This window comes from Heterocephalus glaber, unplaced genomic scaffold, assembly GCF_053883595.1.
Source record: "Heterocephalus glaber isolate CG9 unplaced genomic scaffold, H.glaber_assembly_v1.0 deba00000768, whole genome shotgun sequence".
Classification (NCBI taxonomy): domain Eukaryota; kingdom Metazoa; phylum Chordata; class Mammalia; order Rodentia; family Bathyergidae; genus Heterocephalus; species Heterocephalus glaber.
The window spans coordinates 11767077-11792936 of NW_028258162.1; the positions used below are offsets into that span (position 1 = coordinate 11767077).

The following is a 25860-nucleotide window of genomic DNA, read 5'->3' on the forward strand; positions in this document are numbered from 1 at the left end:
ACATCTTTTTCTAAATAAGAAAGTTGCTCTGAGGAACAGCATTCTAAAACTCAGTGCACTAAAGTTCCATAAAATCCATGTAAAATAAAACGTGGGTATTTTATTAGGAATTATCCAAAATATTTCATCATTACACTGTCAAATTCTAAGTTGATGCCCACTGTCATCTCAGGGTAACGATAACATTCTTCCTGGGACTTGCCATGAATATTAACACAAACAGTATCAGGATCAACAAAGAATTAAAAACATATTATGGTGGCACATGTAGACCCATGTTTATAGCAGCACAGTTCACAATAGCTAAATCTTGGAAGCAGCCTGTTTGTCCATCAGCAGATGAATAAAAAAATCTGATATTTATACACAGTGGAGTACTACTCTGCCATAAAGAAGGATACACGAGTCATTTGTAGCCAAATGGATGCACCTTGAGATCACAATGTTAAGTGAAATGAATCGGATGCTGTTTAGTCAGCTTTCAAGAGCTCGCGGGGCTGGGCAAGGTCCTCCAAAGACTGCAGGCTCGGAGTCAGATCTAACGCAGGGAGGAAATTCACGAGATCTGCCCACGGTGGCCGCCCAGAGTCAGGAGACGACGCCCAGGGAGGCAAGGCTGAGCGGCTCCTCCGAGGGAAACCAGCCCAAGCCCTTCCCACCCGCTCCCCTTCACAGCTGGGCCCCAAGGCTGCTCCTCCGTGGCTCTTCCAGGCCCGGGCCAGAGCCTAGGTGGGCGCCCGCCGCAGCGCAGGAGCCAGACTTCTGACAGCTTCTCTTCCGAGAGAACCCGGAACATAAACCGAGAGCGCAAGAAAACGCGGACGACCGGAAGTGGGAGGCAGAGCTTCCGGGCCCCGGGCCGCACCTCGCCCGCCCAGTCTCCGAGGAGCGCGACCCTCACGCGCTGCACACGTGTGCCTGTAAAAAACGAAGCTGAGGCGCTCGGAGCACCCAGAAAGGGGAACTGTCCGGTCGGCAGGAACTAGATTGGTCCCGTGCTGCTGCTGCGGCTCGGTGGCAGAGCTGCTTCCCCTGCGGCCGCGCGCTGTCCCCTGGCCTGGGGCCTGGGCCTCGCTTCGCGCAGTCCGTCCCTGTCTCCTGACGCTGCGGGCTCCGGGTGTCCACGCAGGGTCTGCCTTCTCATGGGCGAGAAGGCGGGTGAACGGGCGGATTGAAAACAACTCCGAGCACTGCAGGGCTGGCGGAGAGCGGCCGCTGAGGATGGGAGCTGCTGGGCCTGCCCGGCCGCCCGACCCGACGTGAGGCCAGGGCTGCGGAGAGGCGAGGCCAGGCCGGGTGGCAGCCCACCTGTGCGGGGCAGAACTACGGGGACTCTGTTACCTGTGCTCTGAGCCCGCGGCCTGGCGCAGCCGTTCTGAATCTGCTGTAGGGTGTGACTTGGACCCTGAGCACTTAAACTTGTTTCCGACGTGGCCATGCAACTGCGCCGCCTCTGGACTTTTCCACCACCACTCAAAGGCTACAGTCAGTGAAAAGCAGGAGCGAACTGAGGGTGGACGGTTTCCTAACTTCCACCTCTTCTGTCCCTTCCTTCCTGACAGGTATGGAAAGTGCCTTTTCGCCTCCCCACCTTGCAGAGGGACTGGGCGGTCTGAACCGAGTAGGGATCCTGCGTGCTGGCCCCTCAGCCTTACTTCGCAGTACCTTCTGCTGTAGATGTATTTTAACATGCCGGGCACTGCAGAGGACTTTCTGGGGAGACGGGAGCTTGGTTTTTCCACGCATGTTTTAAGATTAATTTAGCTATCACAACTGCTATAAAATGTGTAATAAATTGTCCTAGTCATGATGATTTTATTATAAGATTTAGAACTGCCGGGCACAGCAGCAATTTGTGTCTGCGTTGGTTTTGCTGGAGCCCACAATGCTAACAGGTGTCTGTAAGGGGACCCCATTGTCTTCCAAATCACAAATCTCCGCCCTGTCTGACCTTCCACAAAAGCACTCTGCGGATTCTGACACAGGCAAATAGAAGTGACAAATGCATCAGTTTAGACCATAACCTCCTGTGCTTTCTATATAAAGCGCATGAAAGTTCTTTTGAACTTTGCAGTCGTGATTTAAGTTATTATATGCTGTCAACACAATGTGTCTAACAGTAAAATAATTCTAAGCCTCCAGACTTCTCCCAAGGTTACCTTCAAATGAAAAGGCTACGAAACTTCACTATACTGCTTTCATTTTCTTACACTGGATAAACTGAATGTGTTTCAGGTTCTTTACCTTTTAGGCCATGGATTTTGCTTCCTTTTTGTGCATCAGGCTTTTTTTTTTTGTTTCTCAGTGCTAAAGATCAAACCCAGGGCTTCTTGGATGCTGGAAAAACATTCCACTGGGAGCTACACCGCCAGCCCAAGATTTTGTATTATTTTAAAAGTACACGTTGGACTCAGGGTGCTGCTCACTGGTACAGGGCTTGCTTAGCATGCACAAAGTCCTGAGTCCAAGCCCTAGCAAAACAATAAAAATACATTTCTTTTCTCACATGACATCCTTGAAATAATACTTCAGCTTCACAAGACTCCTCCCATAGGAAGTAAATGTCTCAGCCCCACCTGCCATTGGCTAAATTCCAAAGTTGCCAGAAATAAATTTTCTTTCCCTAACCGGTATGGTATATTATACTTCGCGTCTATCTACCATATGTTACCTTGCATTATCACCCAAATTCTATTATAAACCTGCCAAGACAGGGAGCTTGCTTTAAACATCTCATCGTGCACCACAGTGCCTTGTTACAAGATGTGCAATGAATGTATTGCAGAATTAAAGAAAATAGTAAAATGATTGTTAAAAGTGCCCATGAACTAAGCGTGTAAGAAGGGCAGGACATGTTCCCCAGTAGGCAGATATTCCATACCTGAGCCTGGTGGTACAGTTGCTTTATCACCTGAAAACCATTGACTCCCCCCACCACCATCACAAGCACCATTAGTCACCTGTGGTTCAGAGGATGTGCGTGCAGACTTCAGCACTGGGCCAGGGGAGAGGTGTTGATGCAGAGTCAGAGGAACACAGCTGGACACACTCCGTCTTCGTGTCCTTCTCTAAGGCAGCATTGGCGTCTACACTGTGCTGACACCACAGTTGTGCAGTCATTGCTAAGGTTACCCTTACTTCACACATCTTATACTCGGTAGCAAGTGATTGCTAATGCATCCTGTGTGTTGTTTACTTTTGAGAGGGCGATTATTACCCCATTAAATAGAGGAGAAGAGAGAAGCTTAGCGAGCAAGAAAATTCCGATGGATTAGCTGACCAGTGAAGTGGCACAGCCCAGATATGTCCTTGGCTCCAGAGCCTCGGTCATTCCCATGATCCTGTTATCCACCTAACTAAAACCTAAATGTTTGAAATCATGATTTCAAAGCTGTGTAAATGTTCCTGAGGGATCCAATGGGGAATGTGTAACCCTGATATACATAATTCATGTATTGTAAAGTCTGGAACATAGTCATTACTTTTCATTAATATTCTCCTAAAACTTGAAAACTGAGATGTCTGTAATTCTAGAATAGAGACTAGAAATCCTTTTATTATTATCCTGACTATAATCAGTGCTGATTTTAATAAACTAGCAGCTCTTTAGAGAGAAAACTAAAATGATACCCTCAGTTTAAGGGCACTATCATAGATGACAATTTATTATAATGTATGTAAAGTACAATTTTAGGTAATTACTCCTAAGCTGTACATGACCCACACAATTTTAAGTGAATTTTTCTGTTTGTGTCATGACTTACTATAGAATGAATATCTAAGTGAAGATGTTGATGCTAGAGTTATTGAATATGAAGATAACCGCCCCCTCTTAGATATGTTTCTGCAGAAGCCAATGGGTTTACTATCCCTACTCGATGAAGAAAGTAGATTTCCCAAGGCCACTGACCAGACTCTTATAGGTGAGTTTTAAATCCAGTGATTTATGGTTTAAATCCCATGATGTTATGGTTCGAGGAATGCTGTCATGTCACTCTAAATGGTTTTTAAAATTTAATCCAGGAGAAAATAGCTGTCTCAAACCCTTTAAAAGAAGGGACTTCTTTAAAGAAGAGGCTGCATCTCATAACTGGACTAGTGAATGTTTTATGATAACATGAAATATTTAGTGATTAATTAAACAAGGTTAGATGTTGGGTTTATCCTTATTTTATGTTAGGAGCCCAGCCCCAGAATGAACCTGAGGTTAGAAACTACCTCAGAAATGATCCAACTCCAAGTTAGAATTTGGTGGGAAGAGCAGAAAGACAGACCTAGAATTTGAAAAGAAAAAGCTAGCAGGCTGGAAACAAATTCATCTGTGACATTTGAGCCATTTATTTGATGGAGGCAAGCAGCCTCAAACACCTTAATAACTTCTAGGTTTCAGCACATTAATAAATGTTCATGGTAATAACCCTGAGTCATCAAACAAAGATTTAATGCATTCGTTTCTTTTTTCTGTTTGAGAAGGCAGAGATGTGCCTAATATATTTAAGAAGATTATCATTCAAAATAGTTAAAATGGAAAAATCCCACTTAAAGGAAAAACCTTAAGAGTTTTCAGGCAACTGAGAAAGTCATTTTCTAATGTGGAACATCATATTCCCTGGTGATGGGAGATATTCATTATTTTTTACAAATACTTGCAGAAAATTTAGAATCACTTTTTTCTTACTTTTGGTGATGTTCAGATCTTGTTTTTCACCATTAAATCTATGGTGTTGCTTCCTCCTGATCCACTGATTGACCCATTCTGTCCTCTGGACAATTCTAGATGGAAAAAAACCCAAAGTTGTAGGAAAAATAATTTAATAGCAGTCACTTGATATATCAAAATGTCCTTTCTAGGACATGGAAAATCTGCATAAATTAGCTATATAAAATTTCCTTCGCTCATTGTACATGGTGGGAAAAGAAATGATTCAAGCTGTCAGTATTTTCCGAGGATCTTCTACATGCATGATATTGGAATTTAATTTTTGACATTTTTTTCTACAGAAAAATTTGAAGGTAACCTAAAATCACAGTACTTCTGGAGACCCAAAAGAATGGAACTTAGTTTTGGAATTTACCATTATGCAGGAAAGGTAAGATCTCTCAGGAATTATAACTAAGTTTTCTGTTTAGCCTTCTATCAAATAATGAGGGTTGCCATGGAAATTAAGGCCCAAAATAGTGGTAGACAGTTTCAGTGAAGTGGTCAGCGATTTCTGTCCCCACCGGGGCTGCTTCTGTTCTCCAGCCCCCTGCAGTCTGTCCTGGCCTTTGTCAGCCATTCGCCTGCAGACCACTCACACTCAGGCCACACACCTACAGTCTGTCTGAAGGAACAAACCTTGTCTTAGGACAAAGCTCCAACAGTGAGTTCTAGCTTTTCTAAAGGAAATCGTGTTAAGAAACTGAGAGAAGAAAGGAGAGGAGGAGCCGAGACTCAAAGGGTTTATCTTTCTGATCATGAGATTTGGCTGTGAGTGTCGAGCTGGCAGTGGTTACCTAATTTTTTCATTTTGTAATAATAGCTGAGGACATTTTATATAAGCTGTGCTTTTCAGACTTGAGATGCTTTCTCTCTACTGCAGCCCGTGTCTCTCTTCCCTCTCAGTAAGAGAGAGAGAGAGAGAGAGAGAGAGAGAGAGAGAGAGAGCAGAGCCAGCCCAGACAGGTGGGGCTGGCTGCTGGGCTGTTACATAGTTGGAGGAAGAAATGTTCACACATGGATAGAGACACATTCACACACCAGAGCAGCCTCAGATCTGTTTCCCCCACCCAGGGGACGCTCTCCTCCCCTTTGTCTGTGGAGAATAATGGCCCCATCCCTCACAGTGATGTCATACATACTGGAGGACTGCAAGTCAAGCTGAGAAGATCTTCAGATCAAAGAATGGGAAAAAATGAGAAATGCATAAAAGTAAAATGAGCCGAACTGCTGGCGTCCAAGTCTGCTTGGCAGCCTTCATATGTTTGTCAATATTCCACCGACTTTTGTCATTAAAAATATAGACCTTAAACCTTTAAAATTACAACCTCTGTCATGACTCTCAGTATAAACTTTTCCAAATGAAGCCTCCTTTAGGAATTTGCATGAATAATTGTCTATGACTATTTTACCCAGTATTTTTTAAACAACTTTTCTAGTCTGGTCAGGCTGAATAACAAGAATATCATAGGCAGCGTAACTTAAACAACAGAAATTTATTTTCTTCTCTTTTCTTTTCTGTTTTTTGTTTTTGTTTTTTGTGGGGTTTTTGGTACTGGAGATCAAACTCAGGACCTTGTGCTTATGAGGCAGGTGCGGTGCCACTGAGCTAAATCCTTGGCCCAGAAATTTATTTTCTTATCAGCTCTGGAGCCTAGAAGTTGAAGATCAAAGTGGCGTCTGGTTGTGGCCGCCTTTGTGGCTGGCAGACAACTCCTGTCTCGCTGTCCTCCTGTGACCTCTTTTTCTGTGTGCATGCAGAGAATTTTGATAGGAATTTGGAGGAACATAATTCAATCCATAACAACCACCCTACAGGGTCATCCTCCAGAAGTCTGCAGCTTGCTCTCATCTTTAAGATGCCTTAAAATTATTTAGAAGTACCAGAAACACAAATACCCACAATGTGCTTAGACTCCACTACTCCTAGGATAAAAACCAATCATAGCCAAGCCGGTGCAGATGGAGAGTTAGTGTAGAATCAGAAATGCCTTGGTGGCCCCAGAGACTTCTCGTCCCTCCACATAGAAAAGAAATATGACAGATCCCCGTGTAATGGGAGGAATCAAGCCACAGATCGACCCAGGCAAAATCAGTGAGGCACAAGTATTTTCCTGTAGGAGACGCTAAATATGGAGTTCACTTTTCCAAGCAAATTGTAAGGGGTCACCTTTGTGATCTTTGTGTCCCTACTGCTCAGCACGGAGCTCTCAGGAAACATGTTGATGACGACAACTCTGACTGTGGTCATCACAAAGCATCCTTTATCACAGGTCCTCTACAATGCAAGTGGGTTCTTGGCTAAAAACAGAGACACTCTCCCAACTGATATCGTGCTGCTTTTGAGATCATCAGAAAACGGTGTGATTCGGCAACTGGTCAGCCAACCTCTGACCAAAACAGGTAAGGTGACTCCCACGAACTCGGAAGGTTCCTCAAAGCCCAATAAAGTCATTTCTGTCCCTTTTACCTGTGTGAATATAATCCCCAGTTTTTCATGCTAGTTTGTTTTCAGCTCACTAAATATTCACTTATTAATAGTCTCTGACCCAGGTCATCTGAGGAAAATACATAAATGAATATGAAAAAGTAGATTTTTTTTTTATTAAAGTGTTGGAGGCATTTACCAGAAAATAGGATGGTGTGCGAGCAGCTCCCTGGAAAAGCACACTCTCCTCAAAAGAGTCCAGAACTTCCTGCTATGTTCCAAAGTGGGCAGCCTTCAGGAGGTTGCTTGAGGTTCTGCAAACACAGTGACCTCTTGGATTGATTAAAAGTTCAGCCAGACATGGTGGTGCGTGCTTGTAATCCCAACATTTGGGAGGCTGAGGCAGAAAGATCATGAGTTCAAAAGCTAGCCTTGGCAACATGGGGAGTTCCAGGCCAAACTGGAATACAGAGCAAGACTGTCTCAAAACAATTTTTAAAAATCACACATTGGGCTAGGGATTTAGCTCAGTGGCTCCACCGCCTGCCTCACAAGTGCAAGGTCCTGAGTTCAATACCCGGTACCAAAAAAAAATCACATCATTCTGTTGACCATGCATGCCCTTATGTTTGTGTTTACATGGAAAAAACTGTAGTTTGGATTGGTTTTTTCCTTACTAAAATTTAAAATTATTCTCTGTATTTTTAATAATTTTATTGAATTAAAACTGAAGTATTTAACCAATAAAAATTTTTATATACACAACATTTATGCAGGTATCACCATTATAGACAGGCAAGTTAAGCAGTGCCCAAGATAAAGGCAGGATGGCCAGGCCTTAGTCAGATAAGCAGGAGCTTGAGGTCAAGAGTTAAGAACCAGGTGGACAGTTAAGTCCAGGAACGTAAGAAGCAAGGTAATAAGCAAGGTGATGGATGATCGCTATGACAAGTTCACAGTGACAACTTCTGCTGCCACCTGTCTGGAAAACATTTTTCCCCTCTTACTTTTAATAAACCACTTAGATAGGTTAGAGGCCAAGAGGCACCTGCAGACTCCTGCTTTCTCTGTGCCTTGATTCCTTATAGGCCCATTTCTAGTTTAAGTAAGCTTGTTTTTGTCCAATAGGTTGACTTAAGTTTGACTCATAGAGGTCTGAGCTCTGGTGATTTTTTTTTTTTTTTTTTTTGGTAATGGGGATCAAACTCAGGACCTTGTGTTTTTGAGGCAGGCACGGTGCCACTGAGCTAAATCCCCGGCCCCAGCTCTGGTGATTTTTTAATAAAACTCCTAGACAAAGAGTCCCATGGAAACCTACTTTGGGGTCCCCTCCTGACTATTGCAAGCAATTTCTCTCTTCTTAAATATTCCTATTGTCGGCCTCCTTTGTCCTTGATTTCATTCTTTGACTTTGTGAGACATGGTCCCAGATCATGCTGTTACATCACCAAAATTAGTGGTGAATATATTCATCATCACACATGATGTTTCCTAATGACATTTTGTAATTCTTCCCCCCACTCCTCCCTGTCACTTTCCAAACATTCTAGCACCACTTGTTGGGAGAATTATCCCCCCACACACTTAATTGCTCTGACACCGTTCAAATGACTGGACTTCTTTGTGTCATTGATATTTATCTATCTTGATGGCAATACCACACAATTTTAAGTTATCTTGCTGTCTCCAAGATTCTAAAATAAACCATGCTCGGCGACCCTACCGAGGTCCCGAGTCACGCAGAACACACCAAATCAGCCCACGCCCCAGCAACAATCCACTGGACACCGCCCCCCCCCCCCGCTCCTCTGTACAGCCACCTGGTTCCACACTACAAAGACACAGAGGACACTGGACCACCAGACCACGCTACTGAGTCCCGCTGCTCCCAGCCCAGAGGTAGGGGCCTCTGAGCCGCCATCCCACTGCTCCTGGTCCAGAGGAAAGGGCTTTTGGCCCACCATCCCTACTGTTGTTCCCAGCCCCTGTCCCACCTCTCCCAGCTCAGAGGAGGTAATCCATGCAGGCGCCAACAGCCCCCGCCCCCAGTCAAAATGAGAAAACATGTAAATAAGTCTCAAAACCAGACTTCCAGATCAGCTACAGCAACCCCAAAGGGAAATGAGATGGAACACTCTGATACTCAACCACCTGGACCCACTGAACTGGCAACAAAAGGGGATCTGGAAAAAATGAAATCAGAAATAATTTCTCAGATAACAGGAGTAATTGTGCCCCTAGTGCAAGACATGATTAATAAATCTAGAGAGGAGCTCAGGAACATCATGGAATCCCAACATAGAAAACAAATGGAATCCATAAAACAGGTGCAGATAGATTTCCAGGACATGAAAAACTCCATTGAAAGTCTACACAGCAGAATGAGCCAATGTGAGGACAGAATTTCAGATATAGAAGATAAGATTGCAATTAGTGATCAGGAAAAGAAAAATTGCTTCAAAATTATAAGGGAACATGAGAAATCAATCCAGCAGCTGCTAGATGATGCAGAGAAGAATAACATAAGACTGATTGGAGTCAATGAAGAAACAGGAGAGAGTGGAGATGACAAAAAAATCTCTTCACAGAAATTATGGCAGAAAACATCCCAAGCAGGGGAAAAGAGCCTGACATACAGATAAGTGAGGCATATAGGACTCCAAATAGCCTTGATAAAAACAAAATCTACACATAGGCATATAATTGTTAAGATTCCAGAAACTCAACAGAAGAACAAAGGTCTACAAGCAGTTAGAGAAAAGAAACAAATCACATACAAAGGAAAGCCCATCAGAATCACAGCAGACTTCTCAACACAAACCATCAAGGGAAGAACAGCTTGGAGTGACATATTCCAAGCCCTAAAAGAAAACAGCCTCCAACCCAGATTGATGTACCCTGCAAACCTATCTTTCAAAATGGATGGAGAAATAAGATACTTTCATGACAAAGAGCACCTTAGGAACTTCGTGAATACCAAACCAGCACGCCAAAGAATTTTACACAATATCCTAGGAACAGACATTGAGGATCACAACCCCAGGAAGCCCAGCGGAATGAATCCATCAGGTATGACAAGAAATTAAATGCAACGAGGGAGAATCCAAAAAACAGAAAAAGTCATGACAATAAGTCAATATGTATGAGTTATAACCATCAATGTTAATGGTCTCAATTCACCAGTCAAAAGAAATAGACTGGCAGAATGGGTCAAGGAGCAAGATCCAACAATATGCTGCATACAAGAAACACATTTAATTCAAAGGGAAAATCATAGACTGAAAGTTAAAGGATGGAAAACAATACTCCATGAGACAGGAACCCAAAAAAAAGCAGGAGTAGCTATCCTCTTTGCAGATCAAGTAGATTTCAAACCAACACTGATTAAGAGAGATGAAGAAGGACACTACATCCTTGTAAAGGGAAGAATCCAAGAGGAAGAGATGACAATCATAAATATCTATGCACCAAACACTAGGGTGCCCAACTATATAAAACAAATACATGAAAAGTCATATATGCACTAATACAGTTGTAGTGGGGGACCTCAATACCCCATTGTCACAAATAGATAAACTAGACAAAAAATAAGTAATGAAATACTAGAACTCAATCGAACTCTTCAACAAATGAACTTAACAGATGTTTACAGAGTCTTCCACCCCACAAAATCAGAATACACATTCTTCTCAGCTGCACATGGGTCATTCTCCAAAATAGACCACATACTCACACATAGAACATGTTTAAGTAAGTGCAAAGGAATTGAAGTTATCCCCTGTATATTATCATACCATAGTGCAATGAAATTGGAGATCCATAGCAAAAGAAACTCAAAAAATTTCATAAACATGTGGAAATTGAACAACACACTTCTGAATAACCAGTGGGTCACAGAGGAAATTAAAGAAGAAATCAGACAGTTCCTTCAGTTAAATGACAATGATAATACAACATATCAGAATCTATGGGACACAATGAAAGCAGTCTTACAAGGGAAATTCATAGCAGTGAATACCCATATTAGGAAAACAGAACGATCCCAATTAAACAACCTGATACCGAACCTCAAGCTTCTAGAAAAAGAAGAACAGACAACCCCAGAGCTCATACAAGGGAGGAAATTATAAAATAAACCATGCTCATTTGCCTTATGGCTTCACATATGAACTTGATCTCAACCATTATTAAGGGAAATGTACCATAGTTCCTTGCTGCTCATACCTCTGGTTTGCTATATCACAGTTTTGTTCATCAGATCAACTATAAAAGCAAGTAGATATATTTTCTGAAATTAAGATCTATGCTAATTTTAATTTCTATTGTCCTGCACAGATAAATTTTTAAAGACTTTTTACTTATTTTGTTAAGTAATTTGAGGACTAATATATACATTGTATTAAAGTGAAATTATTCCCCTTTTACTAAATTTCCTTTAGTCTTTTCATTTTCAGATAAACTTAAAATTTGAATTATTTGATTAATTTAAGTAATAAGTTTAGCCTAGTTAATGTGTTTCTAGAACTTTGTATAATTATCGTGCTTCTAGGAAATGCCGTAAGACTGTCATTATTGTTTTATTTTTCCGTTAAGTGTTTTTTAAAAACTTTCTTTGGTAATAATAAAAAAAGACAGTAAATGAAAATCGCTAAAGATCATGTGTTACTGTCTCTGTCCACCCTGCTGTAGTCAGTTAAGTCTCACATTTGAAAGGTGCACAGTTTCAGCCCATCATGGAAGCTGTCATGCATACCCATCTCAGCCCTTTTCCCAAAATAATGAAGGAAGGAGAAAGAAAGCAAATCTGAGGCACCACCAACCACATCCCAGACAAGGTTCCTTCCTGCCCCATTATCTTTGGGCCAACCTTTTGCAGCTACAAAAAAAAAAAAAAAAAGGGAAGGATTAGCCAAAAACATTTAGCCTCTGGCTATCACCTAAAAGAAGGAGCAAGAAGAGCAATAATCTCTCTAAAGTGATACTGAATTTTGGAGATAGTTTGGACATTACCATTGGAATGGTAAACTCCTGGACTGTGTGTTGATTGGTTTATTGTGTGTGAAGCTTATATTAGTCACCTTCTTATTGCTTGGACAAAATACTTAACACAATTTAAAGGAGAAAAGGTTAACTTTGGCTCACGACTTCAGAGGTTCAAATCCATGGTCAGCTCTGGCTTCAAGGCAGAAACATCATGGCAGAAGAGCCTACAGAGGAAATCTGCTCATGTGGCTGCCAGGAAGCAGAGGGAACCAGGAAGAGCCAAGAGAAAGAGGCCGGAGATAGTCCCCACCGTCACACCCCCTGGACCACACAGAAGTGAACTTTATCAGTCTCTCGAGCCAGTTGTGTTGATAGCCAGGATTAGCCATCACAGTAGGGGGATGAGAGAGCAGTGAAAATGACCCACCGTGTTCCAGACAAATGGCCACATTTCATCAGAGTTCTGTAAGATGGCATTACCTTACAGAAAAATTACAGTAAATCATCCCCATTTCATGGATTCAAAGTACAGATCAGACACTAAGTAAATGACCCAACGGCAAATCAGCTTTTAAGTATTCCAGCTTGGAGTCAAGGCCAACACTTTCCAGCTTCTGTACCCATAACATTCACTGCCTTAGACGTGTTTTTCTGCAGCCTCTGGCATGAAGCACATATTTCTGAATGCTAGACTGAAAATGGCCATTTCTGTCAACCACACTGGATTTGCTTATAAGCACGTAATGTGAATTAATGTTTCACATACTTTTCAAGCTTCATTATAAAGATTGAGTTACATTTTAGAAAATTCTTGGTTGCCAATTAACACACACCCAAAATAAAAATTATTCTTTTTATAATAATCACCTCATATTGTCTCACAATTGAAAGTAAATACAACTCGTACCTCTGCCCTTTCTCTTTTTCAAACTGGAAGTTTTGGTGTTTTTGTTTTTGTTTGAGTGGGGGGTCTGAATTTAAAGTTTGTTGTAAATTTTCATATAACATTATTTTATCCTTGTCCCCATAAATAGTTAACTAAGCATCTGAGTCTCAATATTATAAGTTCAACAATGCTTATTTTAATTAAATAAGATAAAAATCATTTAGCCATTAAAGATTCTAGAAGATAATTTTATTTACATCCCCATAGGTCACCTGCCACTATCCAAAACTAAAACTGTAACAAACTATGAAATGAAGACTTCAGAAAAATCAATTAACTTGACAAAGGTAAGAAAATGCATTTCTCGTGAGTCTAGAATCCAACGTTTGGCAATATTTTTGCACTCTTAGAGAAACAACTTTTCCTTCATTTTTCTCTCTTTGATATTTCTTTTCTGTTTAAATGGATATTTGTTATCATCATGTTATTGCTGGCAGATAAAATAGTCATGCATTTCTGATACTCCTAAGTCTTTTTATAATAATTTTAAATGTTACACTAAAACCAAGTAAAAATGTGCCTGTCAGCTAGGGTCAGAAATATCTGCATTCTACAGGAGACCAACCAAAGAAACAGTACAACTAACAAAAAATTACCTGGATGTATGAATATGGACCACATTGCATGGTTTTGTGTATTTAAATGTAGAAATTAAGATAACCTGAAGGAAAATGGCCCCCTATAGCTCATGAAACATAATAGGCACCGAGGCTTCACTCTCTTCCTTGGTCTCCTTAGGGTGAAACTGGAGAAGCCATCCGTCATGCCCTGGAAACAACCAATATGAAGACACAAACAGTGGCATCGTATTTTAGAGTAAGATACTTCGCTGTGGCATGTTGTGCTTAGGGATGTTATTGTAAATGAGTTACAGATAACACAATCTGGTAACTAGTGTCAGAGCGCTGTGCAAAAGAGAATGTTTATTGTATCCCATTTAAGTATTTGTTAGATCCAGGCTATGTAAGAATGTATTGTCAAAAAACTTGATATTTAAACTGCAAAAAAAAAATTTTTTTTTTTTTCCATAATACTCTTAATGGAAGTCTATAGCTTGATTAAAATTTATCCATGGAATCAAATGCATTCCTACTAGGATAAAATCTAAAAGAGTTATTAATTAAATGCTATGAATATGGTTTTCCTTCCCCTCCTGAACGATTTCAGGACGATTAGAAGGCACAAGGCTGAACATGCATCTCTCGTCCCTGTCTCCCTGCACATACATGAGCTGATATCTCAGCAGGACAATAGAAGCCAGTGTGGGAATGCAGTGTGGAGAAAAGTCGGGGAATTTGCTCATCACAGAACCAAGGAGACCTGCCCAGGACAGTATGGGGAAAGAAAAAGCAAGCAGCTCTTCACTTTCCTCATGCTCTAGATAATCCTTCCTTATTTTTATCCCTTCTGATAAAATCAGGTTGGCCAGCCAGTGAAAATGAAGAAGGTATCATCTAACACTGGGAGATTATCAGTCATAAAGTTGAATGTGAGGGAGGTAAAGGAAATTGGATTAAGTTTGCTATGAGTGTCAAAGAATATATTCAGTTCTCTAAGAGCTTCATGAAATACTTCTTAAGCTATCTGAATACTTTGATCAGATATTCCCCAAGCCCTCACTCATAGCAGACCATGTACACTTAGTCATCCATTAGTGGTGTCTTAATGTCTTAACCTCAGCTGCGGATACATTCCCTTCACATCAAGGAGGAACCAGAGAATCACTGAAAGTGTTTAGTGCTAGATTATTTTCTCTTTTCTGTGAGTTATCCACCTTATTGTCATAACTCTCTGCTGTTGGCATCAAACTCTGTATGTATATTTAAACCAGATTAGTTTATAAGATCATTTTCATCTTCAGGCTGAAGTGAAAAATGATAGAAGCTAATTCTACACAGCATGTAATTTTGTTTTGTTTTGGTTTGGTTTGGGGGTTTTTTTGGTAGTGGGGATCGAACTCCAGACCTTCTGCTTGCAAGGCAGGTGGCAGAACCACTGAGCTAAATCCCCTGCCCCAGCATGTAATGTTTTTAAAGCTATTTTCATTCTGCAGACAAGAATGAATATAGTACAATGCTATGCCTTGCTACCTAAGAAAATCCAGTGCCTCAATTGCAATATGCTCCTGCTCAAAAAGCCAACAGATATGTGTCACCTTTGTATCACAGTGCCTGTCAGATGTTTGTGTGACAAAGGGACCAATGACTCATGGATAAATGTAATGAAGAGGCGCTCCAAAGTGGCAGACCAGCTGTCGGGAAAGATCACATCTGATCCAAGAGGAAGGCATGCAAATTCAGTGCTGTGTCAGTTGCCCGATTTCAGTATTTTTTTGGACTGTATGATTGTAGGCTTTCACATTTCCAACACAGAAAGAGATACATTTGTCAGCATTGTCCATGTCTAAATATTATTTCACCAGTAAATTGTGATCCTGGCCCTTGAGGTACTGATTTGCTAAAATTCTACTTTCAATGAACCATGATCATCCTAATGTTTTTCTTTATTGCCCAGTCATTGACTTCTCTTTAAGGTACTGCTTATTATATGTAGTATCAAAAAATTCTCCTAAAATAAATCAAGTGAACAAGCTAAAGTAAACTAGGATATTTACAGTGAATGACAACTTGCATATTTTTATTTCTAGGCTCTAAATATTAAATTGTATTAACTTCTTTGTCCTTATTTTAAAGACGGGTGATTGGGACACTAAAGTGTGTACTTTTTATACTTTCTGTAAAGAGAGATTTGAACAAGAAAATTATAAACTGAATTAAATTGTGTGTCTAAATTTTGTAGTTCAGTAAGTTTGCCTGAAAGGATGCAATTACTCACAAATTATATCAAAACTAATTTTACCTGTTAACTAAAGTTGCCTAAAGAGTTTATAGGCAAACTTTTAATAGCCAACTCCTGTCTTATTGCTTCCACATTTCTATAAGTAAGTCTGTAACTTTTAAGATATACTGCAAGTAAGATCTGCATTAAATTAGACCTCCCTCCACTTACTGTGTTAATACGACCATTTGTTAACATCCATTTTTCAAATTTTATCACTGTAGTAAAAAGACCTGCAAGCTCATAAGTTTATGTATGCTACACCGGGGAATTTATTTTGATTGCATGTCATAGTACTCCCTGATGGATCTGTTATCTAAAATGGTGGTGGGCCAGCCTCATTTTGTCCGCTGCATCAAACCAAATAATGAGCGTCAGGCAAGAAAGTATGACAAAGAGAAGGTCCTGCTGCAGCTTCGCTCTACGGGAATTCTGGAAACAGCAAGAATTCGAAGGCTGGGATACTCACATCGGATACTTTTTGCTAACTTTATAAAACGGTATGTGGATTCCTTTAAGTTGCTATATACAGCTTACCTAAAAATTCCTCAGAAAAATTATGGGAAACCAATAGGAAAGAATTACCTTGGTGGTCAAGAAGATAGGTGTTTTGTTCATGCAAACGATCAAACAAACATTGAGAAGGCCCTCTGCGATAGCGGAAGTTTAGGGCGCAGGCAGGAAGGTCATGAGGTCCGATTCTGCACTGAGCAGCCAGAAGACCCAGGTTCGCGTCCCAGTCCCACCACTTGTTATGCAGCCTGTGAAAGCCATCTCAGCCCAGGAGGATCTTACTCCTCCAAAGGGACTTGGCAATGTCTGGAGATATTTTCGTCTGTCACCCCTAGAAGGGGAAAGTTCTCCCGGCACCTGGTGGATAAAGGCCCCAGATGCTGCTAAACATCAGTTCTACAATGAGCAGGGCGCCTCCCCACCACAAGGAATTCTCCCACCCAAATGTCAGCAGAGCTGGTGCTGAGAAACCGGCCTGTGTGGAACCTCATTTTCCTCACCTACTAAATCTGCCATGACTGCCTGATAGGATGGTCATAATGGTTAAACGAGATATTATCCCTAAAGGTGATTTACCAGATATAAAAAGACACTTAGGTCTATGTCAACTAAGAAAATCAGTTTTTAAAAGTCAGTTAAGTATAAGAAATTATTTTAACATTGGAGACTAATGTAAAATTAATTAAGCTGCATGGTACAGTATTTGGGGGAGGGATGGTAAGACGGTCTCCCTGTGTGGTTCAGGCTGGCCTCAGACTCTCAGCAATCCTCCTGCTTCAGCCTTCCAAGTGCTGGGACAACAGGTGTGTGCCACCATACCCAGTTGGCAATTCTATTATATTAATTAATATATTAATGGTAATAAAAGGTTCAATATCTTATGAGTTTAATGTTTTGGTGCCCGTGTTCCTTATAGTTATCAATTCTGTGATTTCTATTGGTCATTAAATTTAAATAAATTTCACTTTCAAATATGAACTTCCAGGGCCGGGGATTTAGCTCCTCAGTGGTTTCGCCGCCTGCTGCGCAAGCGCAAGGACCCAAGTTCGAGCCCCAGTACCAAAATAAATAAATAAATAAATAAGAATAAATAGGAACTTCCAAGTGAAACCTAGTATTAAAGAAGCCACCAGCCTTTTTCAAATTATATAAATGAATACTAAGAACAAAGCAAAGACTCATTTTGCAATTGTCCAACAAATTGTGATTTCTGACTGTGCCCCCTACCAAAGTCATGTGAGGAATTACTGGAGTAACCGAGACCTTGACTAAAGGCAGTGAGAATTATGATTCTTTCTGCTAATCTTCATATTTTCAGCATTTCCTAGAGTTTTTGGTATTTTTTCTTTAAAAAACTGAAAATGAAAAAAATAGTCATTTGAATGCTTTGAAATCAAGAAAATGCTACCATTTTTTGAGGAATATCAAAATTACACCAATATCATAGGTTTTATGTTAGAAAAATTTTATAGTAGTTTAAGACCAACTTTAAAAGTTTAAGTTTTAGAATTCGGAAATGTAACCAGCGTCTAATCATTGAGTTTACTCCCTACAGACCATGCTGAATTTTCTGTCAAAACTAATAAATAAACAACACTGGAATTTCTTATTAGCCAAAAGGTAAATTCTTCATTCTGTCCACAAAAGTGAGTAACACCAAAATACTAGATACAAAGGAGTTTTAAATTTCAAAAGTAAAATTTGACCTTATAAGTTTCATGTTTTAGGAGACAAGCAGACTCCTTGTAAGTTGCTCAAATGTTAATATCAGTATTACTAGTGGAATATTAATATAAGCATCCTTAAATTTCAGTGATTGTGAGTGTGTGTGTGTGTGTGTGTGTGTACATGTACATTGTGTTCAGAGCTGTGGGAGTCATAAAATTTTAAGTCCGGCTTCTGGTCAAGAATTAATGGGCCAGGGCTGGGGATTTACCTCAGTGGTGCTGCCACCTGTTTTGCAAGGGCAAGGTCCCGAGTTCGATCACCGGTACCAGAAAAGAAAAGAATTAATGGGCCAGTCAGGATTATCAGAGCACAGACATGGAAAGCCAACAAGCAACACAAGGCCATCAGTGCCAAGCCCAGGAGAATGGCACACAGGGCAAGTGTTCAGAGGAGGGAAAGAACGTCTCCCAGAGCCAAGAGAATATTGAAAGGGGGCCTCAGACAGCTCGTGGGGAAGCCAGGAAGGGACTCTCACTGTTCTCGTTGGAGTGCCAGAAACAGGCCGGAGACCTCAGCCTGGACTGGCAGAACGGACGTGAGTGAAGTGACAAAATAAAATGAGAAAATCAGTTGGGTTAAAATTAGAGCCTTCGGTGCCTGGCTAACTTAATACTCATAAAAATAACTGTGGTTTTACAATATAAACCATAAGGAAAACTAAATCTATTGTGCTGGTGATGTTGTATTTGGAAGACATTGTTTTAGAAGGTTGGAAATGAGAATAAGTTCTTGTACTGTATATATACTTCAAAGTTCTGTGCTATAATAAAATAGCAAATTACCACATAATAAATGAGGAAGAACTAGATAGAAACTATATAGAAAACACAGCATAACTGTTCTGAATAAGAAGTTCCAGAAATAAAAGGTTAAACTTTTTCTGTCTCTAATTTGAAAGCTGTCATCTAAATTGGCATAGACTCGCAGGAAGGCAGAACAATTTGCCAGGGTCCTGTGGAGGTGTAAATGAGACTTAAATAACCCTCTCTGTCCAGCCCTAGCTTTGACTCCTCAAAATTCCACTGACCTTTTGTCTATTCTGTCTTTTGCTTTGTGACAAGGATCAGTCTTAGGGGAAAATATGCAGTGTGAACTTGCTTTGCACAGGGTACTATGTTTAGTCAGCTCTCGGTGCTATAACTAATGCCTCAGATAATCAGCTTATCGTGAGAAAAGGTTTATTGTGGCTCACAGTTTTGGTGTGTCAGTCCATGGTTCCTTGGTCCCATTGCTATGGGCCTGCGGGGGCCCATCATGCTCATGTGTGAGTGAAGGGAAGAGGAAAAGGAAGGGGCTGGTGTCCCAATTCCCCCTTCAAGGTGCACCCCAGTGACCTGAAGACCTCCCCCTGGGCCCCACTTCTTAAAGACGCCACAGCCTTCTAGCAGCACCACTCCAGGGACAAGCTTTGGACACATGGGACCTTTGTGGGTATTTACAAATATCCAAACTGTAGCACCAGGTTTTTACTGTGGTTATTTCCAATGAAGTCTCACACTAAGAACCACAGAAACTGACTTCATTCCACACTTGGCACTTTGCACGGTGGTTTGGCTCCCAGGGCTTCAACACAAGCAGAACTCATGGAGGAATCGGTCCACCCTGGGCCATTCTTAGGATGCGCAAAGGTTGGCTTGCACTAAGTCTCAGTCTGCCCACCACCAGGTGCTGAGAGCCTGGACCACTGTAGGGCACTAACTGGCACTGCTTCCCATTCCAGGTACTCCGTGCTCTGCTACAAGTCGAGAGAGGAGCCCCCAGTGAGCCCGGACTCCTGTGCTGCCATTCTGGAAAAAGCCGGTCTTGACAACTGGGCTCTCGGAAAAACAAAAGTAATGTTTTGTGTCATTTTTGTGGAAAAGCTGAATGATTATATTGTGTTTACTGAGAATTACATTTTACAGTGATAGAAAATATCATGGCTTTTAAGTACAGAATCTCTGTTTTTTAAATAGGGGATGATATTTTCAAATTCACAAAGTTTCTTTTGGCAAAGGGGTCCAGGAGATCTGGGGTGGGGAGGAGTAAGTACAATTACGACGCGCCATGTGCAAGAACCTGTGACCTCAACGAATGAGGCACTGCCTGACACCCACATGAGCGGAGGAGGAGAACAAGAATGAAAATGGGGAAAGGGATTTAGGGGCATAGGGAGGGAGGTGGCGGAAGAGGAAGAACTAAAAAGAGAAACAAGCTTATTGGGCACAGGTATCCACTCCCAAGATGACTGTAGACATCAGGCACTGCCAACGTGAACAGTGGACTCTTGACTTACAGACCCGATCAGTTCCAGTGGCTGGTTGTAACTCAAGTTGGTTGTAAGTCAATACAGCTGAGATCTGGATGCTTACCTGGCTACATGATAACAAGAGGCAGATGGATCTTCCATTAACCTAATTAACCCAAGTTGTTCATATGTCAGGCCAGTCACAACTTGAGGGTCCACTGTATTAAAAAAAGAAAAAATTTTAAAAATACAAGAAAATATTTACCTTGAATATTTATCACAAACTTTTATAATGAACATAACTTTACTTCAAATGGCACTGAAAATAGACTAATGTATTTTGTCTATTTTAATCATTCACCAAACAGAGAAAAAAACTTTGGAGAATCATAGCCCTGTAAATAGTATTTCTGTTTTATTTATTAATTCTCAAATTTGTTTCTATTAATAATAAAATTTGAAGTAAAATCTTAACAGTTATTTCTAGACTATGTGTTAAGATATTGGAGTTTTTATCTTTAGTTTTGAGATCCTGTAAGGGCTCAACTTATTTAAACCCTTAGAGAATAAAGTTTAAAAGAACTATAACTGATCTTGAATATGGAAGCAAAAACCATGGCTGTTTGGAGAAAACATGCATTGGAATTTTCACCTACCCTCAAAGTATGCAAGATAGATAGAAGAAAATAAATGAGGCACCAGTGTACACTGACTGCATCTTAGGGCATACTAAATGCATCACTAGGAAGGATGAAGAAGGGACACATTAAAGTCAAGAGAGGCTCAGAGATTGGCCACTCAAGAATAACTACTGTCGGGTACCACAGTGGATGAACACAAGCTTCACATCACAGAGAAATCTATGTTAGTGTATATCAGGGCTAGGAGGATTGGAAGATTATCATAAACTCAAGGACACGACAATTCTGTAACAGTTTAAGGGATGTTTAAAAACTGTCAGTCCTAGACTGAGTGTCCCGCATATTCAGCAATACTTATTTACTTTAATATTTAACAAGGTAAAATTCTGGGCATTGAAAAAGTATGCATTTTTTTCACACCACTTTCATTTAGCTCACAAAGATGAATTTCATCAGGCTGAAATCTCATCATTTATGGTCTGAAACAGTTTTAACGTGTAAAAAGGCCCTTTGCCCCTCCAGTTCTACATGATATTTAAGTAGCATTTTCAAGCTATTTGTATTCTTCCACTTCACCTTTTCCAGCTCATTAACATGGATAAAAGTATTTAATATAAGAACATTTCTAATGCTATGCGGGGGAAGAAATGATGACCTTTTTAAACAAATTGAATTTTAAATGAATTGTCAACAGCAGCATAGAATAAATATATTAACATTTCGAGTCCTGTAGAAATTAAAACTGAGGGCCGGGGATTTAGCTCAGTGGTTTCGCTGCCTGCTGCGCAAGCGCAAGGACCCAAGTTCGATCCCCAGTACCAAAAAAAAAAAAAAAAAAAAAAAGAAATTAAAACTGAATTCAGTCAAAATCTATAATGCTAAACTCTGCTTGTGGTGGCAGCTTCTCAAGTTCAGTGGAAAGCTAAGTGAATTCAACAGTCGGGTGAATGAGGTCTGATGACTCAGCCATGACGTTTGAATTTATGTGGCTGTCTTGATGGGTTCAATGAACTCTTTGAGGTGATTTTTATTAGGAAATTTAACCAATAAAATAAAAAAACTTTTTATGTCTTTAGGGAGCAGGGTGAAGCTAAACATTCGTCCAGGACCTCAGGCTCCGCCCTTGCTCTGGTTACTGTTGATTTTTTTTTCTTTTTTTTTTTTTTGGTACCAGGGATCGAACTCAGGACCTTGTGCTTGCGAGTCAAGTGGTGACACCACTAAGCCAAATCCCTGGCCCTGGTTACTGTTGATTTTATAATGATCCAAGTCAAACCTCTGTTCTCCACAGTGGCCTTTGGGTCTAGTGACAGTATTGTTAATTAAACCTGCCTGGGGCCTCTCTCTGCCTTACTCCCTTCACTAAGGACATCTCTGTATCCCCACTAGATAAGTACATATAATAGATGTTTCAATAACCATTTGATGAATGAACTAATAAAATTATAATTGTCTTCTATCTTATAAATAGATGAGTAAGATTTTTAAACTTGAAAATATAATGATATAAATTAGCTTCACTCAACATGTGATGCTAAAACTTTGCTAAAAGAGCTCAACATTCTTCATTCTTATTGTCCCCCTGTAACAAAATAGCAAGGTTACCTGTTGTAAGTAAGCAGTATCACTGCCATTTTCGACTTCCCTCTCCAAGAAAAGGGATTCTTTAAGCATAAAAATCTATTCTGTCATAGCTACACCTAGGCAAAAGAAGTGAAAGATGGTAATTTCCCAAATCTACAAAGATTTCTGTCTTCCATAGTGGAGCACAGGAGTGCGTCACATCTGTGTGCTATGCTTTTATTTGTATTTTGCTTTAATTCTTTTAAGGTGTTCCTTAAGTATTACCATGTGGAACAGTTAAATCTATTGCGAAAGGAAGCCATTGACAAGCTTATCTTGATTCAAGCCTGTGTCAGAGCATTCTTGGGTTCAAGAAGATACAAAAATATCCAGCAGAAGAGGAAAGAAAGTGCTATTATAATACAGTCAGGTAATAACTCAGAACATCTCACGGTGTAACAAGCATCGAGCTGGATTTAGATATGAGCCAAAATCTGCTGGTGCTTTGGTAGCTCATGTAGCTTTTGTATTTATTCCCAGCCTGTATTGATTTGATACTTTCTCTATAGTAAATCTAAACTAGATTGTCTTGGTGATTGACACTTTCAATATTTGAATGAATGTTTTTAGATCAAATAATTTAATTTTTAAATTTTCTGTTGAGGATTAATGAAACGCAATTGGCCTATTTTGCAAGTTGTGACAAGTGATTGATTTAATTATGGCTCTCAGAAATCAGTACAGTATTATAATGCATCAGATAATAAGACTTCCTACTCTGTTTCAAAGGTTACACTTGCCATAATTTTGACAACTTAATTAAATTTTATTTTGTTAAGGGGTATCCCTTTTTATTAATTCTCGGGAAATAATATCTATAACCACACTTTACTTCACAAATTTTTTATTAAAATGTATTCAGAGTCTTTGGATTTCACTTTCTGTCTTTCCTCAGGACATTAAATTTAAATAGAGTCTAGCATGGCTTGGTACAGTGTCTTTCAAAATTTCTTTACTGTAAGAACCAAGATACATGATGTACAGGTGCAAGCACCCAAGGATAAATGTGAAGGTATTGTATACCTAAAATGTACCAATAAAAGAATTTAAGCAAAAAAAAAAAATTCTTTACTGAACACATAGTAAAAACATGTTCCTTACTTGGTAACTGAATATACATGCTTACATACTACAAACAGCGTGCTCTAATATTTTCTTTTCTAGTCTATTCCACTTAATTTTAGATGCTAGATGGAGCCCACTAAGTCAATTTTGCAACCCAATGATAACGCACATCCACATTCTGAAGAACCGCAGTATGGCTAGCAGAATAGCTGACTCATGTTGAAGAGATCCATGTTCAGGCCCAGTTCTGCCAATCAGTAATGGGTTATTGGTTCCTCTTTTGGAATTTTAAGTGGTTAACGTCTCTTTTTTTTTTTTTTTTTTTTTTTTGGAACTGGGGATTGAACTCAGGACCTTGCATTTGTGAGGCAGGCGGCTGAACCACTGAGCTGAATCCCCAGCCCCAATTAAATTCTCAATAAGAAATCAAAATGCAGTCTCTATAGTTTGGTATCTAATTCTTTATCTACAATCCTGAAATGCATAAAGCTCCAAAAAAAGTTTTAAATAACTTATTTGGCAGTGAACCATGTGTTATCTGAAGGGAGGTTATTTACAGACCTCTGTTCATTCCCCTTGCTTAAAACATTTGCTTTTCCTAAAGAAATATTACTAAGCTTGATTATGGCATGCTGTTCCAAATGGGGATGTTACAGCCTATTCATTTTCTCAATGTTATTTTTCTAAATCATGTTTCTAAATCTGAATTCTGAAATACATGTGGCCCCAAGGGTGGTTGGCCAGAATGTCCAAAACATACACGTAGATCATAAGGACTTCCTCTCACTAAAAGTTTAGCATAGCAAAAGAAAAGGAAAATAATTATTAGCAAACTTTAAGCAAGGTATATACCTTGTCATCAACCTTTCTAATCTCTGTCATTTTAGGTTCATTTCAGTCCTCCCCATAATTTGAAAGATACTCTGCAGTGATTCTATTCCCATAGCTTGCATCTAAAAGAGTGCTGTTGATGAATCCCATTTTTAAGATAAATTTTTTCTATCTGGTATCTTTAATTGCATTTTCCTCCTCAACATTAATGGTCAAAACCACTTCTTTCTACTCATTTTAGGTAATATTCTTTTAGTTCTTATGATTAACACTAGTTTGGTTCTTCTATCTTTCAGCTGCAAGAGGACATCTAGTCAGGAAACAAAGAAAAGAAATTAACATGAAAAACGCAACCATAGTAACCCTTCAGACTCATGATAAGGAATTTGCCTACAAGAAAAACTTTGAAAATAAAAGGTATGGTGATGTTCTTTCTTATACCATTTTGACAAAGTTTTTTTCGCTTCTGTAGGATCAGAGAATCATGGTCAGTCTTTCTCCAAACCCAGGGCCACCTTTGCTCTTACCTCATTTGGGAATCTGTTGGTGTGTCCTACCAGTGATCACACTTCCCTCCAAGAGTTTGCTTTCCACCCCCACCTTGGCTTCTACTCGGCTGCTCTCTGAAATTCTGCTCCAAATTCTGAGTGTTCCTTGTTATTAACGACTCCTGTTTCCATAGTCAAATCCTCCTCATCTAAATAAGCTCCCTGAGCTAGCTCATTCATTCTCATGGCCTTCATAGCCGATGTGCCATTGGCCCTTAAGTCATAATCATAGCTGCCCTTTCTCTCACCCTCTCTGTATATCACCAAGTGCATATTAGCAGATCCAGCTGAATTCCTTTACACAGCAGGCTTTATGCTCGGCGGTAGGGACACAGACAAATGAAACAAAATCTTTGTCCTCAGATTGTTCACAGAGTCAGGAAAAATGAATATAACACCTTCCTAGTCTAGTGGGTTAACTTTGCTGTAAAAATATGCAAAGGGTTCAGAGAGGTCAAGAAGTAGTAAGCCCTGCCTTGGTTAGCAGGGATAAGGAAAGGAAAAATACCTAGATTTTGCCCAAGTGGAGAACCTTGAATGGATCAAAACATGCAAAACATGAGTAACTGGAGGCAAAGATCAGCCCAGCCCCCACTTCCAACACTGCCTCTAACAGCAGCCGTGGGAGGTGAAAGAATACAACAGAAGCAGAGGCAGGTCCCCTCTCCCCACCCGCCCACGGCGGACACTCCCCCCAGCACTCATCCCTGTGGCGGTCCCAAGACAGCCTCCTGCCATGTCTCCCCTCACCTCACTTACAGACCCCCCTCACCTAGGCCACCTCGTTTCC

The 25860-nt window shown here is 40.3% G+C and overlaps 1 protein-coding gene across 1 annotated transcript in view; it reads left to right on the forward strand.

Moving 5' to 3' along the window:
- The window catches only part of Myo3a (myosin IIIA), a 420268-nt gene that overhangs the window by 351598 nt on the left and 42810 nt on the right, over positions 1–25860 (forward strand). The window contains exons 25-33 of the mRNA XM_087207257.1: positions 3770–3923; positions 5002–5090; positions 6973–7102; positions 13264–13343; positions 13795–13872; positions 16189–16394; positions 19856–19967; positions 22834–22996; positions 24819–24939. Of these exons, the coding sequence (XP_087063383.1) occupies positions 3770–3923; positions 5002–5090; positions 6973–7102; positions 13264–13343; positions 13795–13872; positions 16189–16394; positions 19856–19967; positions 22834–22996; positions 24819–24939 (1133 nt within the window). The remainder of the gene's footprint in view (positions 1–3769; positions 3924–5001; positions 5091–6972; positions 7103–13263; positions 13344–13794; positions 13873–16188; positions 16395–19855; positions 19968–22833; positions 22997–24818; positions 24940–25860) is intronic.